This window comes from Biomphalaria glabrata, chromosome 12, assembly GCF_947242115.1.
Source record: "Biomphalaria glabrata chromosome 12, xgBioGlab47.1, whole genome shotgun sequence".
In the NCBI taxonomy this organism is placed as follows: domain Eukaryota; kingdom Metazoa; phylum Mollusca; class Gastropoda; family Planorbidae; genus Biomphalaria; species Biomphalaria glabrata.
Genome location: NC_074722.1, coordinates 6,371,979 through 6,396,044, shown reverse-complemented (window position 1 = coordinate 6,396,044; position 24,066 = coordinate 6,371,979). Strand labels below are relative to the sequence as shown.

At 32.8% G+C, this 24,066-nt stretch overlaps 1 protein-coding gene across 2 annotated transcripts in view; it reads right to left on the bottom strand.

Moving 5' to 3' along the window:
* The window catches only part of LOC106074490 (helicase domino-like), a 30,569-nt gene extending 6,852 nt beyond the window's left edge, over positions 1–23,717 (bottom strand). The window contains exons 1-38 of one of the 2 annotated variants that reach the window (XM_056006691.1): positions 23,500–23,717; positions 22,684–22,838; positions 22,420–22,593; positions 21,597–22,315; positions 21,146–21,362; positions 20,093–20,231; positions 19,829–19,961; positions 19,431–19,616; positions 18,991–19,131; positions 18,723–18,903; positions 18,543–18,619; positions 18,198–18,368; positions 17,852–17,972; positions 17,617–17,727; positions 17,352–17,491; positions 17,157–17,258; positions 16,893–17,070; positions 16,650–16,786; positions 16,365–16,475; positions 15,993–16,244; positions 15,334–15,657; positions 13,976–14,167; positions 13,785–13,875; positions 13,478–13,663; positions 13,159–13,365; positions 12,980–13,074; positions 11,244–11,596; positions 10,960–11,159; positions 10,625–10,794; positions 8,772–8,968; positions 5,690–5,804; positions 5,387–5,587; positions 5,121–5,303; positions 4,592–4,675; positions 4,351–4,479; positions 703–738; positions 417–573; positions 38–165 (exon numbers count right to left, since the gene is read on the bottom strand). In XM_056006691.1, the coding sequence (XP_055862666.1) occupies positions 38–165; positions 417–573; positions 703–738; positions 4,351–4,479; positions 4,592–4,675; positions 5,121–5,303; positions 5,387–5,587; positions 5,690–5,804; positions 8,772–8,968; positions 10,625–10,794; positions 10,960–11,159; positions 11,244–11,596; positions 12,980–13,074; positions 13,159–13,365; positions 13,478–13,663; positions 13,785–13,875; positions 13,976–14,167; positions 15,334–15,657; positions 15,993–16,244; positions 16,365–16,475; positions 16,650–16,786; positions 16,893–17,070; positions 17,157–17,258; positions 17,352–17,491; positions 17,617–17,727; positions 17,852–17,972; positions 18,198–18,368; positions 18,543–18,619; positions 18,723–18,903; positions 18,991–19,131; positions 19,431–19,616; positions 19,829–19,961; positions 20,093–20,231; positions 21,146–21,362; positions 21,597–22,315; positions 22,420–22,593; positions 22,684–22,825 (6,480 nt within the window). In that variant the 5' untranslated portion in view covers positions 22,826–22,838; positions 23,500–23,717. The remainder of the gene's footprint in view (positions 1–37; positions 166–416; positions 574–702; positions 739–4,350; positions 4,480–4,591; positions 4,676–5,120; positions 5,304–5,386; positions 5,588–5,689; positions 5,805–8,771; positions 8,969–10,624; positions 10,795–10,959; positions 11,160–11,243; positions 11,597–12,979; positions 13,075–13,158; positions 13,366–13,477; positions 13,664–13,784; positions 13,876–13,975; positions 14,168–15,333; positions 15,658–15,992; positions 16,245–16,364; positions 16,476–16,649; positions 16,787–16,892; positions 17,071–17,156; positions 17,259–17,351; positions 17,492–17,616; positions 17,728–17,851; positions 17,973–18,197; positions 18,369–18,542; positions 18,620–18,722; positions 18,904–18,990; positions 19,132–19,430; positions 19,617–19,828; positions 19,962–20,092; positions 20,232–21,145; positions 21,363–21,596; positions 22,316–22,419; positions 22,594–22,683; positions 22,839–23,499) is intronic. The other variant, XM_056006692.1, reaches the window with a different exon arrangement.
* Positions 23,718–24,066: the final 349 nt, after the last annotated feature.

Here is a 24,066-nt window from a genome sequence, read left to right as displayed (position 1 = left end):
AGCTGTTCAAGCAAACTATTATTTGAAGAAACACTACCTGTAGGTTCTGCCTCAATCTTTGCATCTTAGCATCTCTTCTTTGTTTCATCACAACTTCCTTTGGTTTGTCAAACAATGATCTTGGAACACGTGGCTGCTCTTCTTTGCGCTGTTTCTGTTTGCGAGCTGCAACAAAACACACTTGGTATTGGGTCAGCCATTTTTTTTTAATATCTCAATAAATACTATCACAATAGAGTGAAAGCATTTTCAGTTCATTTGTGCAAAAAATTTTAAAATATTGCCAGATTTTTAACACTGAAAATGCTTTGAATATAAATAAAATTAAAAACAGTAAAACTATTTGCTACAATCTATTTTTCATTTCTTAAGTAATTTCCATAAGATCTTCAATCCTACATTATTCAATAACTTACTAGTAATGGCTTCCAATTTGGGTTTCTTATGAGCTTTAGGTACATAGACAGGTGGCAATGCCTGTTCAGGCATAACACGTGGTTCATAAAGAAAAGACAATGTTTCATCCATGTAGATATCATTATCATCTTGGGGCGGGGTAGGCGGACACCACATCTGCAAGTTGGACATTTTTCAAACCATGGAAATTGATTGGATTATAACAACTCATGAAACTGCTACTTCATTTGTAGATCCTCATGAAATATTTTAAAAAGTTAAATAATTTTTTAAAAAACTACTTACAGGCATTTCAGCCCCATCATAACCAGAGACAAACATCTGAAAGAAATAATAACCTCGCTATCAACACATTTTAGAAAATAGCTGTATACACACAATTAATGTATAAAGTAATGATGGCCCAAGAATTAATTCAGATATGAATGTGTATAGGTATTTGACCAATACTGTGCTTTCATATCAATAGTACCTAGAAATATCTGCCAATCATTTTTTTTTTTGTTTTGACTAAGCATATCAAAACCAGGTCAATACAATAGAACTTTCATGGGCTACCATCACAAGTGCAGAGACAGTTTTTCTTTTCTTTTTTTGTTTTAGATGGTTGTGTTATTTTAGGGTGAATAAATGTTTTAGCTTGAAATTACTGCATGTACATAAGCAGCTTATAAATCTATCTGGTTCACAAAGGTAGAGATAATATAATTAACAGTAAAACTGGCCCAATAAGACTTCAATAGTTCAATATAGCACTTATTAAGTCTCTGTTCTGTATTTTGTATCAGTCATAAGTGCATGTAGCTAGATTATTCAAATGTTTGCATTTTCGCAAGCCTTTCGCAATCAGCTTTTTCTGGTAGATCTTTGGTCATCAACCCTGCGTTCATCAAGTGAGAGTATTTGCTGCCTTTACATCCACTTGACCTCGCCTACTAATTTATGCCATGCTAGTAGTATTTTATTTGTTCAGTTCTACCATCTTATAACATAGGACATTGCAATATTTACCAAAAATTCTATTTTGCACGTTTTAAAATTAAATTTATCAAAATAGAATAAAAGCGTAATATTTTGCTTTGCTTCTGATGTAAATATTTACACTAACACACACAGTCCTCTGGAGATTAATCTTGAAATAAAATGTTTCCACCTTTTTATGTCATGAGTGAAATGCAAGGATGACATGAAAAAAAATCTAATGAATGATAAGACATATTTTGTTGCATATTTTAAGACTTTTCCCACTAATTAGTGTTAATATCATGCTTGTGTTTGTAAAAAAAAAAATGCATTTAAACATTTGCTGATAAGTGAAAAATGCCTTTTGAAAAAAAAAAAAAAAAGAGATGAGCTTAATTGCATCTCTAATCTGGTGATGTGTGCCATTCATTAGGTAATGGTGCCATTAAACTGTTTACACGAGTTAGAGGTCAAATCGAAGAATTTTTTCCCATAAGAAATGTTCACTTTTATGATGCAAATGAATGATGCACATCACCAATATGAGAGCAAAGAATGCAACCTCTTATTTTATGTAATGTATGATGTGGTGGGTGTAAAAAAGGGAAGCCATGGTCAAAGCTTGACACCATTACCTATTGGACACACAGCACAAGATAGAAAAATGCAAATGACGCCATACTTCATCTCAAAATAGATTTTTATTTGTTTCCTCATTAACAAAATGTATTTAATATCTCACAACAAGCGAAACAAAAATACTGTACACATTTCCTTGTCTCTTAGAAATTAAAATGAGAAATTTTAAGAATGACACAAATTTAGTGAAAATACAATAATTTATAGCTAAAAATAAAAAACTGTCTAAGACATCACAAATGTATTTTGCTTTAACAACAAAAATGTACATAAATCAACTAAATTCCATGGACAAAACTTTGAAGAGTTAATTTACAAAATCCAACAATGTCATTTCAATGATTTGTATACATCCGAGTGCAAATAAAATGGCTAAGCATACAGTCTGGTTTTAGTAGTTTTGAGAAAAACTGAAAGCACAAATTGGGTCTTTTTGAATGTGTTTTTAAGTTTGGTCAATTAACTTTCTGGAAACCAAGTTAATACATTTTCAGACCTGAGATAAGACCACCCAACTAAGTGCGAATATCAAGCATGTCACTGTCACATGCCAACATTTTTAAAATGACTGCACTTTATGTTATAAAAAAATGTGGCTATGGGAAGCTCAAACCTTTAAACTGTCTTAAGATTAAAATACTGTCATGTTCCCTCTTTGGTAATGGGAGTTACACCAGAAACACCATTAACATTGGCCTGTGGTGTTGGCTGAATAGATTTTTGTGGCTGGGCTTGAACAGACTTCTGAACTGGCTGAAGAACAGCACCACCAGAAGCTACTTGAGCTAAAACATGAACCCGAGCAGGTTGCAATGACTGGCCAGGTACATTTTGGACTATAGATATAGGTACAGTTTGGGGAGCTTGAGCCCTTGCTCTGGGTGTTATAAGAACATAGCCAGATTGACCCCCCACTTGTGCTAAAGAAGTATGTAATATTTGCTGTGACCTTACTGGTAAAGTTAGACCTGTATTTGTTTTAATGATATTTACAGCATATGGTAATGTACTCAAACTCTGCAGTGTGATAGGAGAACCCAGTCTTGCAGTGTTAAGCACTGCTCGAGCACCACTTGCTGTATTGACTAAAGCAGCCCCGGAAGCTGGTATTATTGTTTGCCCACCACTAGCATTAATAACTGTGGGAACTAAGGTGATATTTGACACATTGCTAGATACACCAGCTGTAATAGGTTTGGGAGCAGCAGATACAACTACAGAAGGTTGTCCTGCAACCCCTGATAAAAATCTGGCACCAGTGTTAACAAGCGATACAGAATTGAACAATGTGGCAGCACGAGGTTGCTGCTGGTTAACAGCCTGAGCAGCACCTGTAACAATTGGTCCCATTTGTCTAATAGTAGGAGTAAAAGTGACAGGACCTCTTGGTGTATTAGCAGTAAATAGCTGAAATATGTTTCTATCAGGGGTTAACTGAATTTGTTTAGCATTAACGGATGCCGCTATAGGATTTGCAGTTAAGACAGTAGAAGGGGAATTAGTAGTTAAGACTTTTGAAGGAGAGGTAGTGTTTACTACTGAAGTAATGCTAGTAGTGTGGTACGTAGATATTGTAATAGATTGCTGAGTGACAGACTGCACATTAGCTGAGCTTATAACCACTGGTGAGTGAACTGCAGCTTTCCGAGTGCGTATGACAAGATTAGGGTTAGACCAGGGAGGGGGTATATTAGTATCCTGTGGACTTTTAGGAGTATTGGCTTTGACAGGTAATCTTGCAGGTGGGCTACCCATGTTTGTGACCACAGGTTTTGATGTGTGTAGATCAGGTGAAAGTGGTAAGGAAGTGCTGGAGCTAGGAAGAGTAATGTGTGCAGCTTGCAGGGCCTGCTGCTTTAGCAAAGCATTTCTAGCCTGGGTAGCAATTTTACTGCTTTCTTTATTTGTTGAAACATTATGACCATTTTGCAAACTAACAATTTTTTTAGAAATTATTTTAAGATCTGTACTTTGCTCATTAGGTTCAGTTGGTACAATTTTGCGTGGACGACCTCTTCGCTTAGGCTGACCATTAATATCCAATTTTTTAGCAACACTATTTGGAGTTTTGTCTCCAGTGATGACCTTTTTTCTACCTCTCTTTGCTCCAACTGAATTGGGTTTTTGAGATCCCGAGATTTGAAGAGCTTTTTTGACAGCTTTTCCCAAGCATAATTTAGAAAGTCCAACTTTCCTATCTGGACTAGAGTTATTGCTAGGTCTCCTTTCTTTACTACTTTTTTCATCTAAATCAGAGCCTGAAGACATACTGCTAGACTTAGGTTTACATAAATTAGCTTTTAACTTGAGAGGTTTTCTCCCTTTCTTCACCTGGGATTCATCCTTAGCATAGACATAGAGCATTTCATCCTCTTCTAATTCTGCTCTTCTTTCTTCTTCTTCTTTTAATGCCTTGAGCCGAGCTAGTTCCCAGTCTTTTTTGGAATTTTCTATGTCCTCCTGAAGATAAATTGAACATAAAAAAAAATTAATTAATAGAAAAGAAAAATACTAATAATAAAATTAGCAGTAAAATTAATTTTCATAAAATCTAATTCTATCTATTTAATACCTCAGCAATTTTAAGTTCTTCAGCTGTTTCTGGTTCCAACTGAGCTTCCATAACACTTACAGCATAGCGCTCAATAGGTGTCAACTGAAAAATGTACAACAGTACAATTATGAAGATTGTCAAATAAAATTAAAATAAAAAGAAATGACTATGAAAATAAAGCCTGTAGCTTGTTCCAGGATTCTGTAATGAACATTAAACATAACAGAGTTTTTAAACAATCTTTTACTATCCCTTATTTTGCTGCTATGCTAGGTGTTTTTACGTACCTAACACAGTTGTTCTAAAGGGTTTAAGAGGTGCATTTTTCAACTTATGTACCACATCCATTGTCAAAATGGATTTTTATTAAACAAACATTGCCAGTCACATTTACAAAATATAAAAAGATATGTGATTTTCTGTTTACTTAAGAATACAAAAATCACTACAATGTACATAACCCACTTGATGAATAGTAATAGAAGCAAACTAACACTAGTTTCATAAGTTTTATTTCAATTTAAAAAAACAAAAAATTTGTAAGTACCTCTTTATCAATCATAGCAAGCTCTATTTCAACTTTTGATACTTCCTCCTCTTCTTTCCTTATTTCAGCCTCTCTTTCATCCCAAGGTATATTCTCATCAAACTCTGCCAGTTCAGCCTTTTGTTCTGCCTGCAGTTGTGTAGCAGCTAAAGCATCAGTTTCATCTTCAGCCTTGCATAAAGCCTACAAATAATGATTACATATTAGACCATAATAACATTCAATTAATATTACATTTTTAATTGCAAATCTATTTTAAGACTTACTTGTTCAAACTGAGAGAGGATTGCAGCTTCCTTTTTAGTCTCTTCTCTTTCACGCTTTTCACGCTCTTCATTTTCCCTTTCAAGTTTTGCAGCCAGTTCTTTAGCCTCTCTGTCTTTTTGTTTTGCTTCTTTTTCTCTAGCCTTCTCTTCTACCAAAGAATCTAAGCCAGATGGCTCAGCAAACAAATCAGTGATTGTTTGCTAAAAAAGAACATTCCAATTAACTTGTGCATTTACTGTACTTTATATTAAAATAATTTAAATAATTAAAATAATTTTAATTTTATATCAAAAGAAACCTACTTCTTTAAAAAATGCTGTGGTAAAATTTCCTCCTTCAATAGCCAAATCACCCAACAAACGTTTCTGGTTAGCCTTCTTTAGGATGTTTTCTTCAACTGTCATTTCACTCACCAGTCTGTGTTAAGAGAGTGATATTTTATTTAGTATGATAAAAAGGAATGTCTATTTTTACATAAATATGTAGTTTAAAACATTTTAACATTTAAAATTAATGAATAATTAATTTCTGCCCTTTTTTATTACATGGAACAAAATCACATGGCACTATAGATGCAAACTACAATCATTGAAGTTTCTTGATCCAACAATATAAAGGTTAAAAGACAAAGAACATCTTCACAATGCCAAATTTCATTTTCATATTTCACTCAAGCAAATTTTACACACTCAAATCTTTGTTTCATACACCACACACTATTTCATTAATCTTCAAAGGGGAGAAGGGGGGGGGGGGGGCGATGCTGATATTGGGGGGCACTGGAAGCCAAAGGGGCAGTAGGGGGCAATGGGACCTAAAAGAAGAAATTAGTGTTGCACTGAAACAAATAAAAAAATTCCTTCAAAATTTATGCTGGCGAAAAAATATTAACAGATTATAGTTAGATTGTATCTAATTCAAGAACAGAAACAACGTTAGAAATTAAATTCAAGAATACCCTTTTCTATGTTTAAATTCCTACTCTGTTGCTGAAACTAGAGGGTATCTATTTATTGTCTTTAGTTCTTGCACGTAAATGTTTATGATTTGATAAACAAACTAGGTAATACCCTTTTTAGATTATAATTTATTTTATCTACATGTTAATGTTATTTTTTAAAAAACAACACCAAAGCTAAAATTTAAATAGAATCATTTTACTTTTAACAATGAAAACAATGACAAAATCGCTAGAATGCAAGTATGGATCACTTCATAAGTTTTATTGAATTGCTATAAAATAAAAAGTATTCCAGTGTTCTACTTTGAAAAAAATTTTCAACTGAGGTTATGAAACCAAGTCGGCTTCATGAACATGTAGCATTATCCAAAAAGTAATTTAAGAATTAAAAAGGTTTCTACTATTCAAAAAAAAAAAAACCTGCAAGCATAATGTGTTAGTGGCCTCTTAGAAATTTGCATAGCTTTTTTTGTCGAAAAAAAATAAAAAAAAAAAGGTTACAAAGACTGTGGAAACAAACTCAAAATCGGCCCCCGAAGTGGTCCACCCAGGCCAGGTAAAAAGGCAGGTATCAATATTTCCAGAAAGAACAGAATTAAATTCTATAAATGACATAAGAATGGAGAAAAAAAGTTTGTGGTGCCCCAGTGGTCAGCAGACCAAAAGGATAGGTGAAAGTGAATGTGAAATTAAATGCGAACCTGGCCTAACTGATGTCTTATAATGAATATCTAATTGATCTAATTGTTTTGTAAAGGGTCAATCAATCTCATTCAAATCCTTACAAAAAAAATTCTTTTGGTTTAGTGTTCTTTAGAATAGTTCACAAGATATGAAAACCTAATTATTAATCGTTTTAAATTATGTCCAACTGGTATAGCTTTTTTTTCTCTTAAAAACTAACATTATTTTTGGGTACATGTAGTAGTAGGACAGAATTTACATAAAGTAGCAATACAAATGTTAAGAAAATTATTTTTTTTTAACAAAAAGTCTAAAACCATTTGCATAAATATGTTAAAAATATGGTAAATAGTTATCTCTCCTACTAAAAAGTGGGTTATTTATGTGTAAAAACTGCTTGCATAAGTCTTATTGCGACATATGGGGTGGTTGGATTCTACAAAGGCTTCATAAATCAGAATAAAGAAAACCTAGATCTATCCACTTTTCTCTTAAAATTTAAGCCCACAATTTCATTTCTACTGAATCTAATTATAAAAATTTTAAATAAAATACAATCCATGTTGAAAATAAGTTCGTCTCTCAACAATTTTGTTAAATGATGAGCAACATGTTAAACTCTTATTGTAAACTAAGTTCGCTAGATTTTGAAAGGGAGCTGTATTACTACGTTTTATTAAGCTCTTTAATACAATTTTGTAATTTTTTTGAGAAACAGATTCTTTTACATAGTAGGCATCTAACGCTTAAGAATTAAAGCAACTTTTGACTTTTAAGAAATTAATTGACTTTCATTGATTAAATCATTTTCTCTTTCATTGAAACGTTAAATCTATTTTTAAAAGTTTTACAATCTCTCAACTTTGTTGACAAGTACATCGAAGTCTATGCATATCACCTATGAAGAAATGATGATTCTCTTCTAGGATGTAATATATTTTAAAATTTTAATATGAACTGCTGTTACTGATGTTCAAATTGAGTTGCGGGGGAAAAAAAAAAATTTCAATAAAAAGAATGTTAAAGGAGGCACAACAGAGATATGGCTACACTTAAATGTTCCTGTGAAATTCCAAACAAGTTGAAAATTATCTTTAGCTTTCCATCAACATGTATGGTTAAACTGGATTTAGTCCATAACAAATTTAATGAGTAAGCAAAGAAATAGCATATGTAGCCACTAGAGGAGACTGTCTTGCTGAAGCTAATTTAAAGTTTGATATTTCTATTATTGTCAGACTGATGTAGTAGCTTAATTTCATTTTCTAGTGAATTCAGCAATAATATTTATATAAAAAAATTTTAGAAACTCAATTTACAATTAAACCTAAAAATAGTAGGCCCTAATTATTGGAAAGAGACTATTCAAGGCATTTGAAAGAAAGTCATAACAATGAGATTAATTTTTGAGTATTAATCACTAAAAGTTATTTGATATAATTTTTGTATAATAGATAAAAAATTAAATTATTAATGGCATGAAAATTAATGATTAAATGACACTTTATTCAAATTTGCATTCTCGCGCTTATTTTTAAAAGAAAAAAATACAAGAAGGGGGCAGCTTATTCTAAGTATAAAAATGTTGGTTGCCACAGGTAACTGAAATTTTACAGAATATTTCAGGTGTTTTTTAGCAATCAATTAATGTACCTTTCATAAATAGCTATGTGTAGGATAGGAAGCTGTCCAAACATAGTTGTTCTGAAAGGCGCTGATCAAGATTAGATAGCACTTACCTGTATATATGAACATCTCTAGTTTGACCTATCCTGTGACATCTATCTTGAGCTTGAGCATCCATAGTTGGGTTCCAGTCACTATCATAAAATATCACAGTATCTGCACCAGTCAAATTAACACCTATCCCACCAGATCTCGTTGAAAGAATAAAGCAAAATATCCTGGGATCAGCATTGAACCTGTCCATGAGATACTGTAAAAAAGACAACAAAGATTTTTATAACACCAATTAAATTTTTCTTCAAAAGATTCCTTTCATACAAGAGCCTAAAAAATGTCTCTTATCTTCTCAAGTTGTAAAAGAACTAGTCTTCAACAACTCTATCATGTAAGAGTTTTAGTTTTGGCAAAAACAAGATTGACACATCACATGCATCTCATTTTTAAATTGCTTTGCCATAATTACCTCAATGAGAAATTCCATTATATATCAAAATTTATTGTAACTGATATGATTCAAGATGAACCCTTAAGTATAAAATGCACACCTTTGCAAACCTTTGTATTTTCCTAAACCATGAATATAAAATGCAAACATTTTTCAGAACATTATAAAAATCCTCTAATAATTGGTTTCTATATTTTCTTTCTGAACTATTTCCAATGGAGTGTTCCAGGTACATGACAATTCTTGGCAACCACTGCTTGAAAGTGTTTATGTGCAATGCCAAGGAAAGGCCATTACTGTCACCTATGGGGTTAACTGATGTGCAAGCAAGTGTCTGTGCAGAGTGGGGAAGTAAATGGGAGAGTTGATGGCATTACACTATATCTCAATGTTTTTAATGTCTCTTATCTTCTCAAGTTGAAAAGAACATGTCTTAACAACTCTATCATGTAAGAGTTTTAGTGTTTGGCAAAATGTACAAAACAAATTTTAAAAAAATATTTTTTTTTAATCATTTGCCATTTGATTTTGTTCAATATTAGAATTAAGGCTGAGCTGAAGAATTACAGGTTGGAACATCCATTGCTTAAACTTTATCCACATGACCCATATTTGTAAATTTAGCAATGTTGTAATTGTTGATATATATCTATATTCATACATGTTGATCAATGTAAATATAGAAAGGAAAATTACATATTACACTTAGAAAAACTAATTTTTAGATAGTTTAAAATCCCAGCCATCACATCAAATCTAATTTAGAAACCAGAGGATTAATACCTGGTCATTACAACCCCCAGGTCAAAGTTAAGTCTTTTCTTATTGATTCATTCGAAGTCACATGGAAGCATATTTCTAAGTACTCAATGAAGTACAAAGGATTATTTGTCATTGATGCTGTGCTTAAATTTGTCTTTTATGTTTCAATTCAATCAAAAATATGCCTCGTGTTTAACAAGAAATGAGAATTTCTTTAACTAGCCAGGTTTTTTTGTTACTTCAAATGCAAGTACCTTTGTTGTCTGGGCCAAATTAGCAGGCTGTTTTTTTCCCCTTTTCAGCACTGCCATACAAAGTGCTGGTTATACTGGGTTGTGGTAGAAGGGTATGGTTACAGTGAAATAAATCATTGGATTCAAAGTATGATTGAGTTTGAGTTTCAGAAGTACATCAAATGAAAAAAAAATTAGAATGTTGAATACTTTACCTTCATAATGTAATTTAAATATGAAAAAGGTGTTTCTTAGATTTGTCATGGCTATAGTTATTACACCTACAACACTTTCAAAACCTAAGATTTATTTTTTGGCTAGGGTCACAGTACAGCCACATGTTAAAAGGTGACCGACCTTGGTAAATTAGCCATTTTTTTTTACTCAAAGATTTCAAATTAACTGATTCACATCTTCTCCAAATTTACAAAGAACTGAGCATTATGGTTAACAAATTAAAACTTACCTGTCTCTGCTCTACTTTTGTTGTTCCATCTAGCCTAAGATACCTATGTCCATGAAAATTAAGAAAAGATTCAAGGACATCAAGCATTTTAGTCATCTGTGTAAATATAAGTACTCTATGCTGTCCTGACTTCAACTGCCTAAGCAAAAGATCTAATGTCTGAAGTTTCCCTAAAAGAAAGATAAATTGACACTATAAAGCAGTTGAGTATTTGGACTAGGTAGTAAAATGATCTAATTATATTACAATGTAAGTTTTTGAACTACTAAAAATAATTAGAAAAATACTGAATAAATGAATAATATTGAAATTTCAATTATATTTTTTTTCCATACCACAATCATATTGAATCAGCCTAAGCTCAGGGAATGTGACTAATGTCCGAGACTGAATAGGATGAAGAATGGAAGATTTTTTTACAATTTCTGGTCTTAATGTTGTCTCCATCCATTGTTGAGATACACTAGATGGATCTGGATTATACACTCTTAATGTCACAGCTGGAGAAATCACGGTTGGTGTGACAAAAACAAACCTGATAAACACAGACAAAATAGTTTAGACATTCCCACTACAAAAACTATAAACCATTTAAAATCAGAAACTTATCTGGGCTCACCTAGATAGTACATCTTTGAGTTCATCCAGCCATTTATCAGGAGAATGTATAATGTGTTGAAGGTGGGATGTTTCTCTCCAGAATACATCTGGGTGGTTGTGGTTAATAGAATGATTCTGTGCATACAAACAATTGACATAGCCATCACCACGCCAGGAGTTATTCTTGCTAGAAGACTTCAGCTGAGATGGAAGTGAACTACAATTTGTGCAGCTCAAAGAGCGCAGACAGTTGACACAATGATGCGTATCTGAACCATAGACAGGACATTTATCACATCTTGTATGATTGATTCTTGCAATAAGAGACAATGCATGCTGTCTTCGCTCTTCTTTCTTGCGATATAAAGATTCCTGTGGTTAAAAAAAGGTCAAAAGTTATCTATTAAAAAAAATAAAAATCAAGTGATTATAATTTTGAATGTGCGTGTAAATGTATCAGAATCAATGACTTTCAAAATTGGACATTAATCAATCTTCATCATTAAATACTGACTGGGTTTATATAAGAGAGCTTTAGCACTAGAATTAATGCGTTGTAAGACTAGTGACTCTAAGTCTCTAAAAATACAATTATTCACAAAGCTTATTACAAAACCAGACCTGCCTACCAAAAAAAGTCCAAATGCGTAACGCTGATGGTCAAAATGCGTATTTTGGCACCAGAATGCGTAACACTTACGCGAACCACTATTTTGTCATATATATATATATACATATATATATACATATATATATATATATTATATATATAATATTAGATCTAGATGTCATGATTAGATCTACAATCTAAATCAATACGACAATAGAGATGATATCTAGACTAGATTTGGATCTATATCTATATATATAATGAATATAATCTACTCTAGATCTGGGCTCAAGAGTGTTACCGATGCCGTGGATCCGCTACAAACGTAGGTCTACTCCAAACTTTCATAAGCCTACCTTCATCCTTGATCTATTATATACTATGACTAAGAATTTAATCTAGTCTAGATCTAGACTAGATGGTAGTAGATGTTATCGATCTAGATCTAGTCAATCTAAATCATACTGCAACTAAATTGGATCTAGATTGTAGAGTAATGTAGAGACTCATGACATAACGTAATCATCAATCGTAATGTCTAGCTAGATCTATTCCTGTATAACAAGTTATCTAGATTCTAGATCTAGAATGCAGATCTAGATCTAGACTAGATATCTACAATGTCACTCAATGTGTTTTGAATCGATAGCACTTCAATATTTTTTTCTATACAAATGAATACGGGAATCAGGGATTCAACATAATTAATTTCTACTAATGAACTTACAAAAAAAAAAAAAAAGTCACGTTGGTGTATCAGCTAACTAACGGTACCAACCTGGTACCAACCCGCCACTCCCTCACTCTCGCGTTCTTCATTTCTAGACTAAATCTAATTGCTTTTAAGAACCAATCAACGTATAGATCTGGACACAATGTGTTCCCCCACCTTTTCTGTTCCCCCTCCCCCCGGCCAACAAAACAAAACGGCTTAGCGTGACCTCAGTGACCGCTCGTAAGCTAGTCAAGAGAGGGGGGAAAAAGGATACGAAAAGCGTAACGCGACGGGTTCAATGCGTATTTGCGTACTGAGGGTCATTTTTGGGAGATTTTGCGTAACGAATACGCATTTTGCGTAACGGTAGGCAGGTCTGCAAAACTAAACATATGTATTTTAATCGTTTAAAAATGGTTATTTTCATTACCAGAAATAATTCAGACTTCTTCATAGGTTTCTGTGGAGGTGGTCGCTTTAACATTGCAGAATTTACTGCAGGACTAGATGCTACATCAGTAGTTCCTATAAAAGAGTAAAAGTTTTAGTTGACATAAATACAAACCAGTGATTATCTTTAGTCATCTGAAATAATGTCATGTGACATACCAGAAGAAACAAATGGAGAAACTTTCATGACAGGCTTCTGCTGGGAAACAGCTGTAGAAAGTTTTAACAAAGATATATTGGTTGTTGATGAGCTGGACACAGGTGATGATGCTAATGCAACCGTTGAAATAGGTGTTGATACAGAGGTAGTATTAGTTTTCAGAATCTGATGTCCTGATGGAGTCTGTACAAGTTGTAGAATGCCACCTATTATGAAAGAAAGTGTACTACAATTACTTTTTTGCCTTGATAAAAACAAATCTTTCTAATCCTATTATTTATTTCTTATCAAGTCATAAAGAGTCCAAATGTAACTTACTTTGCAACTGAGAAGAGATTAATTTTGCTTGGGCAATAGCTGCAGAAGTTGATAATGAAGATGAAATGGAAGACAATGGTAATATAAGGGGTGGGCCTGAACCATTAGGGTTTGGGATCAAGATTGTTTGTTGAGTTGATGAAGATGATGAAGGCGGAAGCAGCAGCTTTAGACTATTTACAGTGGCTGAGGATAAAATGATATGGGATAGAGGTAGATGCTCAATGAACATTTACATACACTAACGAGAAATGTTTCTAACACTTCTAAACAAGTTTTTATTTTTTAAATACTACTCCATACTCACAAGGGGTGGACTGAGTTGATGAAAGTGTTACAGTTGATACCTCTGGCTTGGATGGAGGTGTTACTGGTGGGACAGGTGTTACTTTGTTGGCCTAAATATATTTTAAAAATTTAGCCTTAAAATTCAAACAAATTCTGTGTGTAAAAAATTTATTATTTAAAAAAAAAAATTGATTTATTTATGAGACTTACTTGTGATGAAGCAGGTGCAAACCCCTTTTTCAATTGGCCTGGCTGAGGCCGGGTTGGTGAATCTGGCAGGCTATCAACTTCCTCAATTAATTTTCCTGAAGCTTTTAACTGTTTGACTCTTTGAGCAACAAAGGAAGGAAGATCTAGTTCCATTTCCGCCAAATTAGGAAACAAAATATACAAGTCAATATCCTGAAGAAAAAAAAAAATAACTTGTCAATATTCTGAAATAGAGGATTAAAGCTTACTATCTTAAAATGTATTTTACATATTAACAAATTGCTTAATCTACATGTGTCACAATTAATGACAAAGTGTAAACTTTACATCATTAGACTGTGACTAGGATTTATATAAGAGAACTTTAGCACTAGAATAATTAATGAATTAAAACTAGTGACTCTAAGTCTCTATCAAAGCAGTGGAGCCATCAATGGACCTCGTTCATCAATTGTATAACAATGCTATACAAATTACGTAATCCATAAAGGCTGTGAAGTTTTTTTCATTGTTTTATCAATATTATCACGTGGCTAAATGTTTGTTTACGATTGGTGAATGAGGTCCATTATTTAAAGATAGCTTTAAATGGTTTGGTTTACATATATAAACAAGGTTGCAAAGACTGAAAACAAACTCAGGGCTCGAGAAGACTTTACATCAGGGAACAGAACCAGGAAGAAGATGGAGAGATGGGAAGACATCAAAAAATTGACAGGCCTGTTAATGAATGAAATTCTATCAAAGGCTAAGGACAGAGAGAAATGTAGAAAGACAGTTGACAGATTTTGTGTGGTACCCCAACGATCCAACAGACTATGGCGAATGTGACGTTAGATGTGAATCTGGCCTAACTGATGTTATTGAATGATTATCTAATTGATTTGTAAAGGGCCAATCTCTTAACTCAACTAAAAAAAATTCCCTTTAGTTAAGTGTACCAGGTGTTGATTGTTGCAGGCAGTTCACATGTATAATATGAAACACTAATTAATTGTTGTTTTAAATTATATTCCACTTAAATGTATACTAAAATAGATTTTTTCTCTTTAAAAATAAAAAGGAAACATTTTTATTCTGTAAATGTAGTTAGTGTGACAGTAATTAATTTAGTTATAGAAAAATATCGAAAATGACCATCTTCCTTACTAAATAGTCTCCTGTTTTTTTTTACTAATGAATAGTTGTAAAAATAAAAAGTGTATTGTTATGAAAAAACTGCTAGCATAGTTGATTTTAACTAGCTGTTCCATCAGAACTTTGAAAGGTCTAAAATATCGTGTCATATAGTCTACAAGAGCTAAATGGAAAGGAAAGACAGACACACAAAACTATAGCGGCTATTTCCCCTTACTTACTCTGAAAGGATCATATTCCAATGCTCTCACTGCTAAAGAAGCTGTTGTATAAACAATACCTTCCATCTTAAAGGGTGACACGATAGGGCGGGGGTCAAACAGGTCGGGATGATTACAAACTTTTCTCAACTGCATCAATATGTTGATGACACTCATAAAGTGTCCTGAGGCTAAAGTTTCCTTAGTCTTTGTCTGCGACATGAAATCATCATACAGATATCTCTGTCGTTTTGATAATCGACACATGACTACATGCTCAAATTTTTGAGGCATTTGCTTCTCAACTTCATTCTTTAATCGACGTAGAAGAAAAGGCCTTAAAACCTATTTTATAAAAAGTATATATTATTAGTGCAGTCTTCAAGATATGTACATTAAAAAATTTCAATTTTCAAAAAGCAGGAATAGTGTTTGAAGAAAATAATTGTCAGACAGAATATCTAAATAACAAAACGTTGAAATCAAGATACACTATCTTTTAATATTGGAGGCTTTAGCACCACAATTACATAACAGGTTAAAGCAGTGACTCTAAGTCTCCTTTGAAAATGTATAGCTGTTTCCCATTTTAATATTTTGACAGGAATCATAATACTTCAATTTATACAGAATATTTAAAAGAACTATTGCTGTATTTAGTATACATGCCCAGTGCTTACCTTGTGCAAGCGTCTGACAAGACTCTCATTATATTCCTGACTTCCTTCAATCATTCCTGTAAGAGGGTTCGAGAACCACTCCTTAAATTCGGAATGTGATTGGAAAACATTTGGCATGAGAAAGTGCATGAGAGACCACAGTTCCATAAGTGAGTTTTGTAAGGGTGTTCCTGTCAACAAAAGTCTGCGCTGACTAGAAAAATTTAACAACATTTGCCATCGTTGTGATTTGAAGTTCTTAATATTTTGAGCCTGCAATAACGATTTTGTACAAATCAAATAATTAAGTTTAATTTTAGCAACAAATCATGAAATAATTATAGCTATTGCTATTAACTAACCATGAAATAAACATATGAGCAAACAACTGACCTCATCTAAAATAAAATATTTCCATTTTTTTCTACGGAATGCTTGATGATCTTGCACTACTAATTTGTAAGACGTAATACATACATGGAATGCATTAGTTTTAGTCCAGCCCTAAAAATAAAATTATTTCAGTAAGTTTAAAATTCACACAATTAATAAACAATGCTATATCTACAATTTTACTTCTACAAACCTATATGTTAAAAAGAAATGCAAGGAAATTATTATTCAACTGGTAAAACATTTTAATTTTCAAAAATTACATTGATGAAGTAGATAACCTACCTGTCTTTTTAGCTTACGCTCCTTAATGCTACCATAATAGGTCAAGATTTTGAAAGCTGGGCACCATTTCTTAAATTCCATTTCCCAATTCAACATTACACTTGTGGGAACAACAATAAGATGGGGACCCCATACTCCTGAAAAAAAGAAATTCACAAGCTACATTCACTAACTGAACATCAACATTTTTTGTAAGTGTAAAAGATTTTTAAAAAATATATAAAGACAAATGTAGATCAATACCTTTATCACAAGCGAGGTGTGCCAACATTGCAATAGTTTGAATGGTTTTTCCTAAGCCCATTTCATCAGCTAAAATGCCATTTAGTCTTTTATCATGCATTGTTGCCAACCAATCCAAGCCAACATGCTGATATTCTCTCAAACTATGCTTTAGCAAGAACGGTACTTTTGTCTTAACCTATAACAATAAAACAAAAAATTAAAATGTATAGCATTAACAATGAGATGGCACTTTGATTTAAAAAAATAAATAAATAGAATTACTTCAGTAGTTTCCAAAGTGTACCCTTTAGGCTGAAGACTTTGGGCAGCAGCAGCTATGTCATTGAACTCCTTATCTGGGCCTTCTAGATTTGTAGGTTCATGCTAAAAAAAAAGAAAGACAAAGCTGAGGTCTAAACATTCATACAGTATTACTGATACCTATTTCACAATTAATTTCATCTATTATCAAGATACCTGCAAGTTATCCTTTTTCACTAAAAATTCTAGACCAACATCATCTTGCTTTAATTCACATGTTTCTTGATTAGGCTGTATGTCTTCTGGATCTGATTCTTCCTCTTCCTCTTCTGATGATTCTGATTCTTTCTCAGACTCTAGAAAATTCCAAAGCAGAAACTTTATATCTTAACAACATTGAAATCACAATAAAGAAAAGCACAAACACACATCTAAAATAAAAATTTAAAAAATATAAATTAAAAAATATTTATTTTTTTACCTGACATTTCTTCATCATCACTGTCTTCACCCGAGCTTTCATCTGGCATTTTGAAATCATCATCATAAGCTCCAGCATATTTTTTCATCAAATCTTCAACGCTCATTTCACCTGTAAGAAGAATGCACATTGTAATAAATGATAAGGCTAGCAATACGTCTCTAATCTTAACTAATAAATAAGACCATAAACATATTCAAATAGAAATTGTATACACAAATAGAAATCAATATACCTTCTGTTTTTAAATCATCTAATTCTTCAGAATAATTTTTTTTCTCTTGAGCCTCTTGCTCCTCAATTGTTTCTTCTATATCCTCCTCCTCTTCCCCAACAGTGAAATCAACATCTTTTTCCTAATGAAAGATGAAATGAAAATTCAGAAATAAAACTTTACAACAAAAGAGTTTATGCTATAAACAGCTATAAAGCATAATTACTTTCCTTTTCAATCTAATTTTCATGGTAAAGATAAAGATTTAAAAAAATAGATTTGCTATTTTAAATATTTGTATAGCCCAACCATTTACGTATGTACACATGCAATTGATAGGGGGGTCTACAACTACACACAAACGCACCTGGGCCAATTCTGAATCTTTGCTACTTGTTTCATCACTTTCATCATCATCATCAAACGGCAAATGGCTTGATGGTTCATCTAACATTTCTTTAGGTAATGTTTTTAACAATTCTTCTAAAGGAAGCTCACTTTCTTTCTGCAATTCTTCAACTTCTTTTTTAGTCGCATCCTACAGAGATAGAGAATTAATAGATTTCAGACATTTTTTTTACTTTTTTTTAATTAAGCAAATAAAAATTCTTTTTCTAGAACACAAACAATGTTTTCTTTTACAAGAGACCCTCACACATCAAACATTACAATATTTTAAAGTCATTGAATCATTTTTATACGTTTTTTTTACCTCATCGATACCAGATTCATTTTCTTCTCTTTCAATTGTTTCTTCATCATCACTTGCTGTACCAATTGGATGAAACTCTTAAAAAAAAAAATGAAAAATACTAATAGAATGTTTTTTTTGTTAAAGATTTAGCAATGTAAGAAAAACAAAATTTGAATTTGATAGAATAAATTCACATACCATCACCACTGTCTAAAGAAAATTCGCCATCAGATGATGTCCTACTACCATCAGTCTTTTGGAGACCAGCTGTTAACCAGGATGAATACTTTTCTGTTTGGTCCACAATGAAGCTGAGGTGAAGGTCTAGGGCTTTCTTTTTCTTTTCCTCTAATCTCTGAGTCTGTTTATATTGCACAACCTGAAAATGTGAGACTGTGTTATTCCTATCTGTAAACATAGGATTAAATAAAAAATGTGTACTGCTGATACATTTTTTTTTAATTACTTTTTCAATGTTGGTCCAAAATTCTTTCACCATTTTGGCTAAATGACTTGCTATCTTCTTAAGTTTTAAGCCTTCTTCCTTCTCAGCTCTCATTTCTTTTTGTTCTTGTTCCCTGAAGTGATTTGCCACCATTCTGGCAAGCTACATAAAAAATAAAACTAGTTAGCTAAAATTACAGACAATTAACTTGACTACATTGACTATCTGAAATATTTAATCCAACATTGACTATCTGAAATATTTAATCCAACAGATTGTCATTTCTAATTTTAAGAGGGCTCAGTTGATACATGTATACAATCACATTCACAGAATAAGTTAAAAGGATCTCACATTTTTATGCTTATAAGGGTTAGATTAAGGGTCTTATTTTCTAAAATAATCAAATAATAAGCTATGTTCCCAAATAAATAACAAGTTTTTTTAAAACAAAGGCCAACCTTTTTAGATGCCGCTTTCTTCCATTTACGCTCCTGAATGAAATCAGCTGCTAACCAAGTCATCTCCTCTAATAAATAATCCCAATGAGCTTTTTGTCTTGGGGGCTCTTGAACTCTGGGCAAGCGTTTGGCAGACCATAACCCTTCTTTCCTAAGTTCATTAACTCTTTGCAAGACATGCGCTTCCTTCAAGAAAAATTGAATAATTAAAAATAATACAATTCCAATGAGCGATTAAATTATGAACTTAATAATTATGTAAGCTAAACATTTAACATGGCAAAATAAACATGTAACGTTTAGCTGGTTAATGTAGCCACTGTGTAATTGTAAGTAAAATTATTACTAACAGAATGAGTCAGTGGCATTTTATGAGGGGAAATTCAAACAAGACAAACCTGTTTTGCTCTTTCAACTATCACATCTTGAGATCCTCCAGTAACATTTTCATAAACTGAAGATATTGACTGCTGTCTAGAGCGACCTGGAGATGAGCTGGTTGTTTTAAAGCTCTTTGCAGTGGATGATTGACTGAAGACAAAAAAAAAACAGTTTAAATTATACATCTACATATAGAATTGATGATATCTGATAGGACAAGATAACATTCTTATCTAAATTGCTGAGCTATTCTAATAGCCTTTACAGAATCCATTGCTTACCCTGTAGAAATTCCAGACTTTAAAGCATGTGAATTAGGTTTCACATCAATTGTCTTTGTAAGATGCTGCTGAAGCTCAGAAGATGTAACAATTGGTAAAGAGGTACTTGTTAGAGGTGGTGTTGTAGTAGAATTAACTGCTGTCGAGAAAGTTTTAAAATACAAAACAACTGAAAGATTTATTTAAAAGAATTGATAATGTTACTTGTACCTTTGCATACAATTTTTAAAGCAACAAAGTATATGATGGGCTGCCAGGCAAAGAATGAAAAATAAAAAAATAAAAACTTATAAGCATAGATTATTAACCCTAACCCCTATACTATCATAACTGTTGTTTTTTTTCAATGTTCCAACTTTAAGTTAATGTTGAAAGTTCTGCCCTTGAAAAGTACCAAAAGATGTCCACTTTTTATGCCTGTCTAAGCAATATCAAAACTTAAAACTATTATTACTATAAAAAAAAATGTTCAGTAGCTGAGCAAATAACATTTGAAAATACAACAAATGTTCATGAAAAATATCAAAATGTGTTAAGCACAAAGACTATCCCACCCCCAGTTATCTACTTAGCAAGAAAAACAGAATGATAGCGGGAACAGCCAAACCTTTTTGAACTAAGAATTTTTAAATTTAGTACAAGGTTTTAAATACATGCTTCTGTATTGGCTGCAAAAGAGCTTTATGAATTTACAAGCAAACTTATTCTATTAACTAGTAGCGTTTATTAAAAGCAGTTCTAAGAAACTAATAAAAAAAAAAATTAATGAAAATCAAAGTTTCGAAGTTACCTATACACATTTACAAGAAGAAAAGAACAATTAACTTAAAAGATCACATAAAAACAACTACAAAAGAAAAAAAGAGGACCATTTTCTTTCCAAGATAGTTTACAACAAAAATTACTAAATTATTACAATAACGAATAATAAAAGCAATTTTCAATTTAATACATGGCTCATGCAAAGAGTCCTCAGCAAAAGAAATAAAACAAACAAACAAACAAAAAAAAAAAGAAACAGCAGTGCCAAAATAGTATAAAGACCCGCGATACCCTTCACATAGGCAGTGAGCTGCCTAAGAAAGTCATCAATCCCAGAAGCGTGAGAGCCCAGCAAAGTGGGGTTAGTGTTGGTAAAAGATGAGAAAGAAGCAAGGGACTCGCTACTACCTTGCTGGCTTAGGGCAGACACTGACGGGGGAAGGGTCATGGATATTGCTACTGGTGTTGCTAGAGGGACATTACTGCCTGCACTTGTTAGCACCTTCACCTGAAATAAAAATATTTTACAAGTTACCATATTTTCTAGATTTTATTTTTAGAATAAACTTTTAGTGATAAACAAATGTTGTCAATTACTTAAAAATCACATCAGTACAACGTGACTTTAAGTACAATAACTGAGCATTGATGTATGGCTAGCGTTTAAGACATCAATAAAAATTTTAAAGCATCTCGGTAACCAGCCAAAGAGCAATTAAAAAAAAAAGATTTTTTTCCCTACCTCATCATTAATTCGTTTTTCGAGCAATTCCTCATCATCATCACTATCTAATTTGCTATCTTTAAGAAAACTTAGTAACGGTTGCGTTGGTCTTTTTTTCCAAACATGAAATTCTGTGATATTTCCACCTCCTTGCAGATAGAAAAGCTCAGTCAAGTATTCTTTATATTTAACTTGTATATCATACATCATTTGTCTTTTATAATTACAAACTGACAGTCTGCACATTTCTGTTTCTTTATCAGGAGCTGGTTTTTCTTCAAGCTTTATCTTTTTAGCAGGTGGGCCTAATGAAGTCACAGATGCAGTAACAGAGGATGCCTGTTGAGACAAGTTAAATGATTTATGATCATCACTCATGGTGTTTGATGAAGTAAGCGATGAAGATGATAGCAATGTGCCTGGCTCTGTCTGTGAGCGATTCAATCCACGACCAGATGGAGACTGTTGTATGCTACTCATACTGACAGCAGTATTATGGTTTGAGTTGGAAAGAGGGTTGGCGGGGCTACTTGAGGCCAGATGATGGATAGTTCCACTGCTGTTAGTGGTAGAACCAGCTTGATTTTGCTTTTGTTGCTGAAGGAGCAATGCCTTTCTTTGTTGCTCTAAAGCTACAGCAGATTCAGAGCTGGTCGCTGTTACAAATGTGAGAGGTGTGCCAGATGCCTGCAAAACCTGCAGTCCTTGTGCCGAAACAGTTGACAATCCAACTATACCTGAAAAATATTTATTTGTTAAGTGATAAAATTTAAAAAATAAATATCTATACTAGACTACATACTATAGGATTTTCTTCAATTTAGTTTTAAATGTATAATACCTGAAGATAATTGTCGTTGGATGATATTTAATGTCTGTGGTGTTACAAGGCGAGTGTTTGACAAAGATGCAGCTGACAATTGCAAAGATGGTGTCACAGATTGCTGAGTATTGATGGTTCTAGGCAAGGTAAATGTAACCGTGGGAAGGTTCATGTTACTTTGTGGATAAACAGCTGTGGGGAAAAAAAAAGTTACATAACCACCAAAACAAGTTGACTTAAAATGCAAAAATATGTTGCTTTAGATGGAAAGAAAGAATTTACCAACTGTATTGGGCTGACTTCCAAAGGTCGTAGGAATTCTACCTGCTGAAAGCGCAGTTGTAGGCAGAGCATTTTGTTGGGCTTCGTTTGAATTTTTTTTCTGACTCCCTCTTTCACTTTGGCCCAAGTCACTCTCCTGCATCTTTGTGCCTCACCTGTTGAAAATTGTATAAATTTAAATAGTTGTACTAGATCTAAGTACTAACTTATTAGACTTAGGTCTTAGCAAAATCTGATTTAAATTTTAGTGAACAATGAAACTTTTTTTAAAATGTGCTCAGACCTCAATAACTTTTCTAGCTAGACTATCTACTAACTATCTATAAAATGATTTATTAAACTTAATCATATACACTGAATTTAAACTTATAAAAACTACAATCACTTTTTAAAAAAAAAAAATTAGTCAATGAAAAGCCTAAGCACTGCATATGTCATGATATGACCATGCCCATGCCATGCCACGCTTGATTTTTGTTTCCTGCCTCATCATGCTCCACTAAGACCACTAACTTGAGTCCACTGTCTTTATTTCAAAAAGTATGAATATTAAAAATTATAGATATAGTCTAGATCTATACTTTTTTAGACTACAGATAATATTAAAAGTCTAGAGATGTTAAGTAACTTGCCATCAGTAAATGAGAAATGGTAAGTTACATTCATCTCATCGTTCGCTCATGAGAGTTGAGGAAGAAATGAATGAAAATGAACAAGACTCGCGCACACCTATTTCAATGCGCATCTTCTCTGCGCATTTGAACAATGTGGGAGCGTAGCCGCCATCTTGATAATAATTAATTCCATCAAACTTACCTTAGTTTTTTACAACTTTCTCTCACATTTGCCCTCCATATCAGCCAAAAAGCCCAATTCCAACCTAACCAGATATTTAGCAGCACATTTTTGCTTCAAGTACTCTTTACAAATTGTTAATAATACATAGAAAATCAAAATTCTTTCAATGAATCAGCGATAGTAGTATAGGATATCAAACAGCTTGACGCAATACGTTTACGCATGCGCCCAACATGATCCTCGGGACAAAGCTGTCAACTCTGAAGCTTTCAAAATCCGATTATTTTTGTAAATGTTAACATTAGTCAGGCCAACCTGAATCTTACATTATACAAGACTACGTATTTTTTAGCTCAAATATTTCGAAAAAAAATCAAATAATGTGTGGAAAAACTGTATGTCAAAATGTAATAATAACTCACAAAAAGAAATGGCTATATTTTAGAGCCAGCTCTTTGTCTGATGAGGATTCCGTGAAGCAAGCACCTAAGAAATCGTAATAGATTATAGAATCTAGATATGCAGCCCTACAAATCTATAGTCTCAAGGTTATATTTAAGTTTGTGGAGGCCCTTACAATTTTGG